The 12,836-nt window shown below is 46.9% G+C and overlaps 1 protein-coding gene and 1 non-coding gene across 11 annotated transcripts in view; both read right to left on the bottom strand.

The window, feature by feature from the left end:
- The window catches only part of LOC126333709 (E3 ubiquitin-protein ligase lubel), a 460,123-nt gene extending 454,816 nt beyond the window's left edge, over positions 1 to 5,307 (bottom strand). For 5 of the 10 annotated variants that reach the window (XM_049996757.1, XM_049996764.1, XM_049996765.1 and 2 more), the window contains exon 1: positions 5,195 to 5,306. In XM_049996757.1, the coding sequence (XP_049852714.1) occupies positions 5,195 to 5,200 (6 nt within the window). In that variant the 5' untranslated portion in view covers positions 5,201 to 5,306. Of the gene's footprint in view, positions 1 to 5,194 lie in introns of all 10 variants that reach the window. The other 5 variants (XM_049996761.1, XM_049996760.1, XM_049996763.1 and 2 more) reach the window with 2 other exon arrangements.
- A 3,192-nt stretch (positions 5,308 to 8,499) lies between these two features.
- Trnat-ugu (transfer RNA threonine (anticodon UGU)) lies at positions 8,500 to 8,573 on the bottom strand. Its single transcript has one exon. It is a non-coding gene; the product is annotated as a tRNA-Thr (tRNA).
- Between the last annotated feature and the right edge of the window lie 4,263 nt (positions 8,574 to 12,836).

Genomic DNA, 12,836 nt, shown 5'->3' with positions numbered 1-12,836 from the left:
TCATGACCTCTAAGTCGACTCAGCGTGAAAGCAACATTCCTTGAAAATGTGAATACACATAAAACAAGAGTAAACAGCCAGGTGCATTATACGTCTCTCTCCCATCCACCCTTTAGGACCAGCTTCTTTCAGGGTGATGATAAAGTAACGAGGTAGTACAGTGGCTACAACACTATAATCGATTCAGGAGGAAGCGAGGCTCAAACTGCTGCCTGTCCACCACCAGGGTTTCCTTAATTTCCTAAATCTGCCCAGGCGCATGCTAGAATGAATATTTGAAACGTCTTCATACCTTTCCACATTAAGCGCAATAAAGGACGCTCTCGTAGCCACAAAAACGACCCCGTCTTCTAACACGACGTCCTCCGTACCAAACTGTTGGCCACAGCTACATCTTCCCTCCAACTTTATATACCTTATGTGTATGTATATACTGAATTAGGGACCTAGAAACGACGGTGAGGCTTCGTTTCCGTCTTAGTCCTCAGTGGTACACAACCTCACAACAGGCTACAGCTGTTCACCCACCCCACCACCAGCCCACACTGAAACCAGGGTTATTGTGCCTTTCGGCCCCCAGTGGACAACCCACCCCCCCCCATCCCCCAACCCCCACCGGGAACGTCTCATTCCAGACGAGTGTAACCCCAATGTTTGCGTGGTAATTATGGAGTAAGCGTACGTGGCGACAGTGTTTGCGCATTGTGTAACTAAGGCAGAATAAGGGTAACCAGCCAGCATTCGCCGAGGCAGATGGAAAATCGCCTTAAAAACCATCCTCCACAGGCCGGCCGGCACACCGGACCTCGACACTAATCCGCCGGGCGGATTTGTGTCGGGGACCGGCACGCCTTCCCACTCGGGAAGCAGTGCGTTAGACCGCACGGCTAGCCGGGTGAGCTTATATACCTTAGTTAGTTCCCGTCCATCCTCACCTTAGACCGTGGGACGACGTTTGGCCACCGAGGTAAATGTCAGCCGACGATAAACGAACTGTCCCTATGGGCAAGCCAGATATTGCGTTTGAACTAACGCCAAGCGGAACGGACAGCATATATTGGAAAAAAAATTATTTACGTGCTGCCCATAACGGTGAGAAGTGAAGATTTCAGTCGAGTAATTAAGATACATCTCTCTCAGGAGATAGATGACAGTACTAGAAAAAGAACTTATTTCTTCATTGTCCGCCCCTGTAATTGTGCGATGAGCGTGACTGACTGCCACTCTAAGATCTCAGCGATACTGTCACGTATCGTTTCTTGATAGGATGATTGATTGGTGCAGAAACCAACTCCAATGGTAGCAGCTGATATAACCTTGCAAGGAAGTTCTGCAATACGAATCGGCATATTGGGTAACTTAATGTGTAAATAGTAATTTATTAGCAAAAGAATGATTGCCCTTATATAAAATATGTTGAGTGACAAGCTTATTAAGCAGTATGTGTGACACGAAGTTCAAGTTACCACTATTTTTAATTAACGCTTATCAAATAATGAATCGGCGAGATGAGGAACGTGCGGAAAATGTTGACAAGAGAAGGGACAGGGAGATAGGACTGTGATAAGACACCAAGAAATAGCCTCCGTGATACGTTAGGAGCGGCAGCTGATAAAAACTGTACTGGCTGTAGTGGAAGACAGAGGTTGGAATGTATCCAATGTGTAGTTGAGGACGCTGGGTTGAAGAGCTACTCTTAGGTAAAGATGTCGTCACAGTGACAAAAAAATCACAAAAAAATCAAATCGTGTCGCGTGCAGGTACACTGACATGGGGCTGGTCTTGCCGCTCCAGAGTGAGGGTTTGGTGTGGTCTACGGTAGGAAGTGTTTGCTGTCAGTGGGGCTCGCGGCGGCAGTGGTTTTTGCTTGAGTATACACTCACCCGTACCAACAGCAGCAAATTGTAAATTACACAGTGTGGCATAGTATGAGAGCGAGTTGACAAATTAATTGTTTCGACGAGCACGATTTACGTAGTAACCCTCCAGTTAGGTAGGCTACCGAGATCGTGCTCCAACATGGCTCCTTATGTGTTTTAAAATGAGGATACGATGGATAACTGTTTTCTAATGAGCCACAAGCATCATCCAGGAAAGCACTTTTTATCTAAAATACTCAAACCTTTATTTGAGGATAGAAACTACAACTCTTATTGGCAACCGAAAGCAGATAGTATGTATGTACATAAACGAAGTACCTACACTTGGTAAGAGGTGGTAACAAATAAATCAGGAGTACAGTATTGTAAACAACCCAAGTCAAGTAAGTCGCAATACAATGCTTCATTCCAGAAATCGGATGAACCCCATCTTAAAGAAGTATCGGCTCTGGTTTCGGAAGATAAAGTTAATGTTGGGGAGAGATGTGCGGTAAGCCTATGCCCCACATGATGATGTATATGTCTTAGAAAGGAAAAGATTCTGCTGAAGTTTCGCACGACTGTAGTGCATATGCCAGTATAGATATAATGAATGTTGGTCGAGCACGATGCGTTTCTGAGATACCGATGTCCAAAGTTTTACAGACCTGTTGCATGCCAACCGAGAGTGCCCGCCGTCCAACAGCAGCGACAGCGTAACAGGCTAAGGCGGCAGACAAGAAGTGTTTCCGTGCTGCTATCGACGCATGTCATTTCCGTTTGCTTTTCTTCTATCTTCCATCAAACGCTTGTGGCGTTACAACGAATCACAATTCTTTGAGCCGGCCTCTGTGGGCGAGCGGTACTAGGCGCTTCAGTCCGGAACCGCGCTGCTACTACGGTCGCAGGTTCGAATCCTGCCTCGGGCATGGATGTGTGTGATGTGCTTAGGTTAGTTAGGTTTAAGTAGTCTAGTGGACTGATGACCTCAGATGTTAAGTCCCATAGTGCTTAGAGCAGTTTGAACCATTTTGAACATTTCTTCGGAAAGGGGCAATAATAATGATGATTCGATCATTGTGAAATATTCGCGGCATTTATAATAGGGAATAGGGAGAAAATCAACATTTATTTATCGATACAGTCATGCGCGGATCAGCCGTATGCTGTAAGTGATTCAGAGAAGACATGGGACGGTGTGACCCCACTGCGTTCAGTGCATGAATTTATCGTTAAATAATCATTTTATCGCGATTCTTTATTACACGGCTACTGTACTTCGCCAAGGATGTTCCTCTATCACAGGGTTTCCAAAACTCTTTCTCTGACCGAACACTTTGAGATCCCTGGCACTCTGTCGCAACGCGTTGTTTATTTTGAAGGTTAATAACATTTTAAAAAAAGTGAGATAAATTTCTTGTGTGTGGCGATTACTGCATTCTCAAATTATATCTGATAACAAATGAACAGCAATAAAATTTAAAAAAGTAATTACACTGCTGGCCATTAAAATTGCTACACCACGAAGATGACGTGCTACAGACGCTAAATTTAACCGACAGGAAGAAGATGCTGTGATATGCATATGATTAGCATTTATGAGCATTCACACAAGGTTGGCGCCGGTGGCGACACCTACAACGTGCTGACATGAGGAAAGTTTCCAACCGATTTCTCATACACAAACAGCAGTTGATCGGCGTTGCCTGGTGAAACGCAGTTGTGATGCCTCTTGTAAGGAGGAGAAATGCGTACCATCACGTTTCCGACTTTGATAAAGGTCGGATTGTAGCCCACAGCGATTGTGGTTCATCGTATCGCGACAGTGCTGCTGGCGTTGGTCGAGATCCAATGACTGCTGGCAGAATATGGAATCGGTGGATTCAGGAGGATAATACGGAACGCCGCGCCGGATCCCAACGGCCTCGTATCACTAGCAGTCGAGAAGACAGGCATCTTATCCGCATGGCTGTAACGGATCGTGCAGTCACGTCTCGATACCTGAATCAACACACGGGGACGTTTGCAAGACAACCATCTGCACGAACAGTTCGACGACGTTTGCAGCAGCACGGACTATCAGCTCGGAGATCATGGCTGCGGTTACCCTTGACGCTGCATCACAGACAGGAACGCCTGCGATTGTGTACTCAACGGCGAACCTGGTTCACGAATGGCAAAACTTCATTTTTTCGTATGAATCCAGGTTCTGTTTACAGCATCATGATGGTCGCATACGTGTTTGGCGACATCGCGGTAAACGCACATTGGAAGCGTGTATTCGTCATCGCCATACTGGCGTATCGCCCGGCGTGATGGTATGGGGTGCCATTGGTTACACGTCTCAGTCACCTCTTGTTCGCATTGACGGCACTTTAAACAGTGGACGTTACATTTCAGATGTGTTACGACCCGTGGCTCTACCCTTCATTTGATGCCTGCGAAACCGTACATTTCAGCAGGATAATGCACGACCGCATGTTGCAGGTGCTGTACGGGCCTTTCTGGATACAGAAAATGTTAGACTGCTGCCCTGGTTAGCACATTCTCCAGATCTCGCGCAAATTGAAAACGTCTGTCAATGGAGGCCGAGCAACTGACATGTCACAATACACCAGTCACTACTCTTGATCAACTGTGGTATCGTGTTGAAGCTGCATGGGGAGCTGTACCTGTACACACCAACCAAGCTCTGTTCGACTCAATGGCCAGGCGTATCAAGGCCGTTATTACGGCCAGAGGTGGTTGTTATGGGTACCGATTTCTCAGGATCTATGTACCCAAACAGCGTGAAAATGTTATCACATGTCAGTTCTAGTATAATATATTTGTCCAATGAATACCCGTTTATCATCTGCATTTCTTCTTGGTGTAGCAGTTGTAATGGCCAGTAGTGTAATATAGGCTAAACTTCGAATAAAATCGCGGAGCATTTATTCATTTGTTGCGGATCACAAGTGTTCCGAGGAAATAGTTTAGGAAACTCTGCTCTATCAGCATTATTATTTTTGGTCTTCCCAAAATAAACATTATTCATTGTAGCGACACACGTGTTCGGCGGAAGGTAAAAAAGTGACGACACTCGAACTTGTCTGCCGCCGCTGCACGACGGATGACGCTCTTGTATGGTATTCAACTTACGGTTGTAAACCTAGAACCTCGATTTGTCTGAAATAACGTGTTCGTCGCACTAGTGCAGCTTTTGCTACACTTCAGTATGTACTACGGCCGTGCGGATGGTGAACAACATCGGTGACACGTTGGGTGCGTGCTTTCTTTGTTAGGCCAGGGGGCACACGCCGGTGTGTTAGTGAGGTGAGGAGCGGGCTACTCACGTTCATGACTGCGGACAGGGCGGGCTCCAGCGCCGGCCGCTGCTCGTCTCGCACTGGCCGGCCCGGCGCGGCTATTCCCGTCTCGCGGCGGCGATGGCGGCGACGCCTATAGCGCCCCTACTGCTGCTGGTGCGGCGCTGAAAACTCGCCAGGGTGGGTCGCGACGCCCCGCCTCGCCGCGCCCGGCTAAGGCTTAATTTAAACCGCGGCGGCCGCGGCCTGTGGAGGCGGAGGCTGCGTCCCAGCCTCCAGCCGACGCCGCCGCGGTTCATCGACTCTCCGGAGGGCGGCCGCGTGCTCGCCGGCATACCGGGCGTCGCTGAGCGCGCGCCTACCGTGCCGCCTCCGGCAGGCAAGAAGAGTGGGCTCTGCCCAACAACGAGGCCGTCATTCTCGAGCCCTGCGTACTTGTTGGTACTAGCAGTTGTACCGCCACGACTTCGTGGACTCCCTAAGGTGGCCTTACGCCGTCTTGTCAGAAATACACAATATGAACAAAAGTGCTCGGACACCCCTGCCGCTATACGTGCGACAGCATGCGCTGCCTTACACACTAGACTAAAATAGCGACGCACCACGAAGGAGTTATGCAAACTGTTCAAAACTGCTTTTCAAATAGGTTGTTGTTGTTGTGGTCTTCAGTCCAGAGACTGGTTTGATGCAGCTCTCCATGCTATTCTATCCTGTGCAACCTTCTTCATCTCCTAGTACCTACTGCAACCTACATCCTTCTGAATCTGTTTAGTGTATTCATCTCTTGGTCTCCCGCTACGATTTTTACCCTCCGCGCTTCCCTCCAGTACTAAGTTTGTGATATCTTGACGTCTCAGAATATGCCCTACCAACCGATATGATACTGAGTGAAGAGTTTGACAGCGCACTGAAAGACGTAATTCGAAACAAGGCCCCGGGAATAGACAACATTCCATTAGAAATACTCACAGCGTTGGGAGGGCCAGGCCTCACAAAATTCTACCATTTAGTGTGCAAGGTGTATGAGACAGGCGAAATACCCTCAGTCTTCAAGAAGAATATAATGATTCCAATCCCAAAGAAAGCAGGTGTTAACAGATGTGAAAATTACCGAACTATCAGTTTAGCCACGGCTGCAAAATACTAACATGAATTCTTTACAGACGAATAGGTATCGACAGAAAACGCAAAACTGTAAAGTCGCTTCAGCACAATTTCACAACCACGCAGCTGGCAAGAACAGCGAACAGAGGACATGTCGAGAACAGGATATAAAATCTTCGAGAATTTTATTCCGTGTACTCACTAGCGCATTAACTATGCCTTGCAGACAGTCGCGGAAATAATATACGCAGATGTCAGCATTTGAGAGAGGACGTGTATTTGGCCTCAAAGAAGCCGACTGGAGTAATCAGCGAATCGCTCGACGTTTCAGTAGGAGCGGTGCCTCTATCGACGACTTTGGCAGGAATGGGTGAACCATGGTCAAATGATGCTACGGTCGCAGGTTCGAATCCTGCCTCGGGCATGACTGTGTGTGATGTCCTTAGGGTAGTTTAAGTAGTTCTAAGTTCTAAGGGACTGATGACCTCAGCTGTTAAGTCCCATAGTGCTCAGAGCCACTAGACCCACGGTCTAACACAGCGTCAAGATGGTCGACTGAGAGAGGCAGAACGTGAGGACCAAGCAGACGATACAGAAGCTCTCAGAGTCCCGTATTCATCATCGATCCGACGTGCAACTGGGTCTTCAGTGACCACAAGAAATTTTAATAGACGACTCACAAAAAGGGGGCTGATCTCACGGTACCCTTGGGCCTACTAAGGGCCGGTCAGAGTGGTCGAGCAGTTCTAGGCGCTACAGTCTGGAACCGCGCGACCGCTACGATGACAGGTTCGAATCCTGTCTCTGGCATGGATGTGTCTGATGTCCTTAGGTTAGTCAGGTTTAAGTAGTTCCAAGTTGTCGTGTGACTAGGGCCTCCCGTCGGGTAGACCGTTCGCCGGGTGCAAGTCTTTCGATTTGACGCCACTTCGGCAACTTGCGCGTCGATGGGGATGAAATGATGATGATTAGGACAACACAACACCCAGTCTCTGAGCGGAGAAAATCTCCGATCCAGCCGGGAATCGAACCCGGGCAATTAGGATTGGCATTCTGTCGCGCTGACCATTCAGCTACCGGGGGCGGACAGTTCTAAGTTGTACGGGACTGATGACCTCAGAAGTTAAGTCCCATAGTGCTCAGAGCCATTTGAACCACTTGGACCTATTACCGTTGGCCTCTGTAGATCAACAAGACCGTTTGCAGTGATGTCGGTCACATTCGGCCTGGAACCTTATTGACTGGAGTAGAATTGTCTTAAGTAATGAGTCCCGATTTGAAATGAGCCCCGGTGACCAGCGAAGACATGTCTGCAACCGCTTCGTAAAGTGGTCGGTTACCAACCTCACTGTCGCCGGCCATACTGCTTGTCTTTGTGCTTACCAAACCCTACCTTAGCCAGCAAAGGTACCGGATCTCACCCCGACTGAGAATATTTGGAGCATTATGGGCTGTGCCCTCCAACCAACTCGATTTTTGACGATGTAACGCACCAGTTGGACAGAATTTGGTACTATATCCTTCAGAAGGGCATTCAGAAAATCTATCAGTCGATGCAAAGACGAATACCTACTTTTATAAGGGCCAGAGGTGGACCAACACGTTAATAACTTGCTCAATTTGTGAAACCTGTTTCTGTAGATCAAATCATTTAATTTTCTTTTAGTATCTCTTAGAATGTTTCCTCCAAAACTCCGAGGATCAAAACGATTTTTCTAGGGCCCACATCTCGGCTTCTGTTGGTGGTAGAAAGGTAGGGTCAAGTGTTTTAGATTCCCCTTGGTCAAGAGACCGTTTGCATACTCAGCAGAAGGGTCATCTTACTGTAAATATCGTACAGTACAGTGTCAAAATTTGATTATTACACACTTACTTCAGTTTAGCCAAATGTATGAAATCGGGTCGCGCTGTTTGCTTTACCTGTGGCCTACGGTGCGCCTTAAAGGACTTGTAGAGGCACCACTTACTTTCTGGGTGGTTCCTGAGAAAACCCGAGAAACTTGGTTTCCGAGTACCAAATCCGATCCGCATAGTCCAAGACGGCTACGCACAGTAAATGGCTGAAATTTTTACGATATATTCCTAGGATCCCGATCTCGCACAAACTTGAAATTCTCTTCGTAGCTTCATCCGTTATCCTAGAGGTTCCGAGTTATGATGACTAACTGAAACCCTCAGCTGCCGACAGGTGTTGTTGATACACCTCGATGTGGACAGCTGGAAATGTGTGCCCCGACCGGGACTCGAACCCGGGATCTCCTGCTTACATGGCAGACGCTCTATCCATCTGAGCCACCGAGGACACAGAGGATAGCGCGACTGCAGGGACTTATCCTTGCACGCTTCCCTTGAGACTCACATTCCCAACTGTTCACAATTCTACATATGTAATATACCTTAGAGACATTTGCCCATTCACTCATTACTCGCGTACGCTTTGGCGATTCCCGTAAGAGTTTGGGCAACCTGTGCGCATTCGCACAGACGAAGGTCAGTGGCTGGGTAGCCTTTAACTATATATATATGAATACAGTAACTGTTCTCGAAAGAATGGGCAAATGTCTATAAGTTACATTACATATGTAGAATTGTGGACAGTTGGGAATGTGAGTCTCACGGGAAGCGTGCAAGGGATAAGTCCCTGCAGTCGCCCTATTCATCTGTGTCCTCGGTGGTTCAGATGGATAGAGCGTCTGCCATGTAAGCAGTAGATCCCGGGTTCACGTCCCGCTCGGGGCACACATTTTCAGCTGTTCACATCGAGGTATATCAACAACACCTGTCGGCAGCTGAGGGTTTCAGTTAGTCATCATTTATTCCAAGGAAAAGCTGCACGGTCAACAAGAGTAATCTGTTCTTTCGAGAACAGTTACTGTATTCATATATCTATGTTCCAAGTTATCTTACTTGTACACAGTGTGAGGCGAAAACGTGCTTTATAAAGTAACTTCGCACAGCGAATTATGCTGTGAAGTTTTTCCATCATCAATCAGAAGAGTTCTGAGAACCCTAATGTTGTAGTACTGAAGCACATACAAAACTACAAAAATTTTCGCAATGTAAAATCCGATCTGAGGTTTAAGATTAGTTGTGCGTTATTTCAGTTTCACGTAAGTGATATATCAAAATATTATTGACCTATAAAGTTCTTTCGATATGAGTGACACGCCATGCTCTTGTAGGGAAAAGTAGGAAACTAGCGGAAAAAATGATCCTATCGGAGCACAAAAAAGGCGAACATGCTCCTGTTTGAAACACACTAAAAAGTGGAGTACCAGCTGCCTCATTCTACCTTCGTCAGCACCTATGAAAATTTCGCAAAAATATTGGCATGCGAATATATTCTACTTAGAGTGGTGCAGACAGTGAGAGAGAGAGAGAGAGAGAGAGAGAGACAGACAGACAGACAGAGAGAGAGAGAGAGAGAGAGAGAGAGAGAGAGATGAACAATTACTGGAAGATATTATCCAGTGGTTGAAGAATCGAAAGAGCGAAGGAAGCAATGGGAGTGTGAGAGTAAGAGAGAGCACAGTGGCAGTGGAATACAGTTAACAGTGCTAAGGAAACAATATAGGAGAATTGCCAATAGGACAGGAATAAAGACAAGAAGAAAGCGGAATTGGGTGAGCGCGTGTGATAATGAGACAGTCTGTGACGATGAGAACGAGGAAGAGAGAGAGAGGACATAATATTAGTAGGAAAGAAAGAAGCTCATATGGCTTTGAGACAGGGGTAGTGATACTTACAGAAACACAGAGAGATAATGACATTGTGTTGGGCTGAATGAGTGAGTGAGAATGGTTTACTGAGTATGAGTCAGTTACAGTTTGGTGAGCTCGTGAAAGTGAGAGATGAGTGGCATATTAAAAGAGCGGAAATATGTTCACATGTCAAAATTTTTTGGAACATTTTTAAAGGTGCTGAGGAAGCAAGAAAGATGCAGCTGGTAGCCAATTACTGGAAAAAGGTAGTTCGAGGCAGCGCTCAGAAGGATACAGAGCTGCCGCCCCGGCAACCACGGCCAGACGCCTTTTCTAGCTGGCCGATATCTTGGTATAGTCGACGAACCTCTGAACGTTGTAGAACTGTTTTTGTACACTTCCCGTGAGGAGATGGGTCTTATTCTCGATCCCGACTGCGGATCGACGCAAACACAAAATAACAAATAATAATAAGATGCACCTTATTATTATTATTATTTGTTATTTTGTGTCGATCCGCAGTCGGGATCGAGTCGGTTGTTCTTTTGGATATTGTATTATTTTTTCGTTTTGGTGAGTCCAATAAATTGTGTTTGGACTTGTGTTTTTCGCATGGCGATTCTGATAGTGCAGATACTTCAACCTAAATTAGGATGGCCGGAGACGGGTTTGAACCGTCGTCCTCCCGAATGCGAGTCCAGTGTGCTAACCGTTGCACCACCTCGCTCAGTAACACAACTGTTAGCAACAGCAAGAACCGTGTACCAATGGTACAGGTTTGTTTCCAAGCAAGACACACGGTGCATGCAGTTGACATTTGCACTACTGCGTAGTTATTTTCAGTGCAGTACAGACACAAAGATAAACCTGCGTCAAAAATCAAACGAAATTTAATTACTATGTAACTAGCCACGGAGACCTAGGGCTAGTAATAACAAAATCCTCCGAAACTATTCTTGAAAAACCATCTAAATTTCATCGGTGGAGTTTGGTTTCAACCTGTTTATTAGAGTTGATAAAGTCATATTATTATTTTTTTAAAAATTTAAGAAACGGCAATTATGATAAACTGCGAGAACGTAAGGGGAAAGCCTAACTTAGGAGGGTTTGTGGATTTCCAAAATTATGCAGAAGACAGTATCTTCGCTGTACGTCGCGTGTGCAACTTGCGACAAGACAGAGTTGAGTCGTGACACAGGTATACATACATAAAAAAAAGAGTCGTCACACAGGTATACATACATAAAAAAAAGTTTTCCATCACCCCAGTTCCCAGAACGTTTGAAGATACACGTTGACTGTGGTTATTTTATCACAGACGCAGTCCCTTTGACTGGTCAGAGATATCACTAAACCCGCCCAAAGATGTAAATAACCATGCATGAGCAGCGTAATTAGACCGAGTGGGTCCAACAGCCGATCAGTTCCAGTCATTCCACCAGGAAGGAGGTACACGGCTCGTGTTGTCTGTAGTTCAATCATGCCTAGACGGTCAATAGCGCGGTTCGATCGCGTCCACATTGATACTTTGTGTCAGGAAGGGCTCTCAACAAGGGAAGTGTCCAAACAGATGTTGTTTGGACATGAAGGAGATACAGAGAGACAGGAACTGTCGATTACATGCCTCGCTCAGGCCGCTCAGAGCTACTATTGCAGTGGATGACTGCTACCTACGGATTATGGCTTGGAAGAACCCTGACTGCAACGCCACCGTGTTGAATAATGCTTTTCGTGGAGCCACAGGACGTCGTGTGCAATACGCGCAATACGCTGCATGTTGCGCAACTTCACTCCCGACGTCCATGCCGAGGACCATCTTTGCAACCCCGAACCATGTAGCACGGTACAGATGGGCCCGACAACATGCCGAATGGACCGCTCAGGATTGGCATCACGTTTAACAATGAGTTTCGCATATTCCTTCAACCCGACAATAGTCGGAGACGTGTTTGGAGGCAATCCGGTCAGGCCGAACGCCTTAGACGCACTGTCCAGCGAGTGCAGCAAGGTGGAGGTTCCCTGTTGTTTAGGGGTGGCATAAGTGGATCCGACGTACACCGCTGGTGGTCATGGAAGGCGCCGCAACGGCTGTACGATACGTGAATGCCGTCCTCCAATCGATAGTGCAAGCATATCGGCAGAGTGTTGACGAGGCATTCGTCTTCATGGACGACAATTCGCGCCCCCATTGTGCACATCTTGTGAATGACTTCCTTCAGGATAACGACATCGCTCGACTAAAGTGGCGAGCATGTTCTCCAGACATGAACTCTATCGAACATGCCTGGGATAGATTGGAAAGGGCTGTTTATGGACGACGTGACCCACCAACCACTCTGAGGGATCTACGCAGAATCGCCGTTGAGCAGTGGTACAATCTGGACCAATAGTGCCTTGATGAACTTGTGGATGGTATGCCACGACGAATACAGGTATGCATCAATGCAAGAGGACGTGCTACTGGGTATTAGAGGTACCCGTGTGTACAGCAATCTGGACCACCACCTTTGAAGGTCTCACTGTACGGTGATACAACATGCAATGTGTGGTTTTCATTAGCAATAAAAAGGGCGGAAGTGATGTTTATGTTGATCTATTCCAATTTTCTGTACAGGTTCCGGAGTTCTCGGAACCGAGGTGATGCCATACATTATTTGATGTTTGTTTTAATATAGTCGGGTGCCTTAGACACACTGTCCAGCGAGTGCAGCAAGGTGGAGGTTCCCTGGTGTTTTGGGGTGGCATTAAGTGGAACCGACGTACACCGCTGGTGGTCATGGAAGGCGCCGTAACGACTGTACGATACGTGGCGCGTATCACAGCACAGACAGCAGACTGTGCAGTTGCTTAGACTCGCCAATCGT

Source organism: Schistocerca gregaria, chromosome 2 (genome assembly GCF_023897955.1).
Source record: "Schistocerca gregaria isolate iqSchGreg1 chromosome 2, iqSchGreg1.2, whole genome shotgun sequence".
NCBI lineage: Eukaryota > Metazoa > Arthropoda > Insecta > Orthoptera > Acrididae > Schistocerca > Schistocerca gregaria.
Note: the sequence above shows the minus strand (reverse complement) of the source record. Positions and strands in the feature narration are given on the sequence as shown.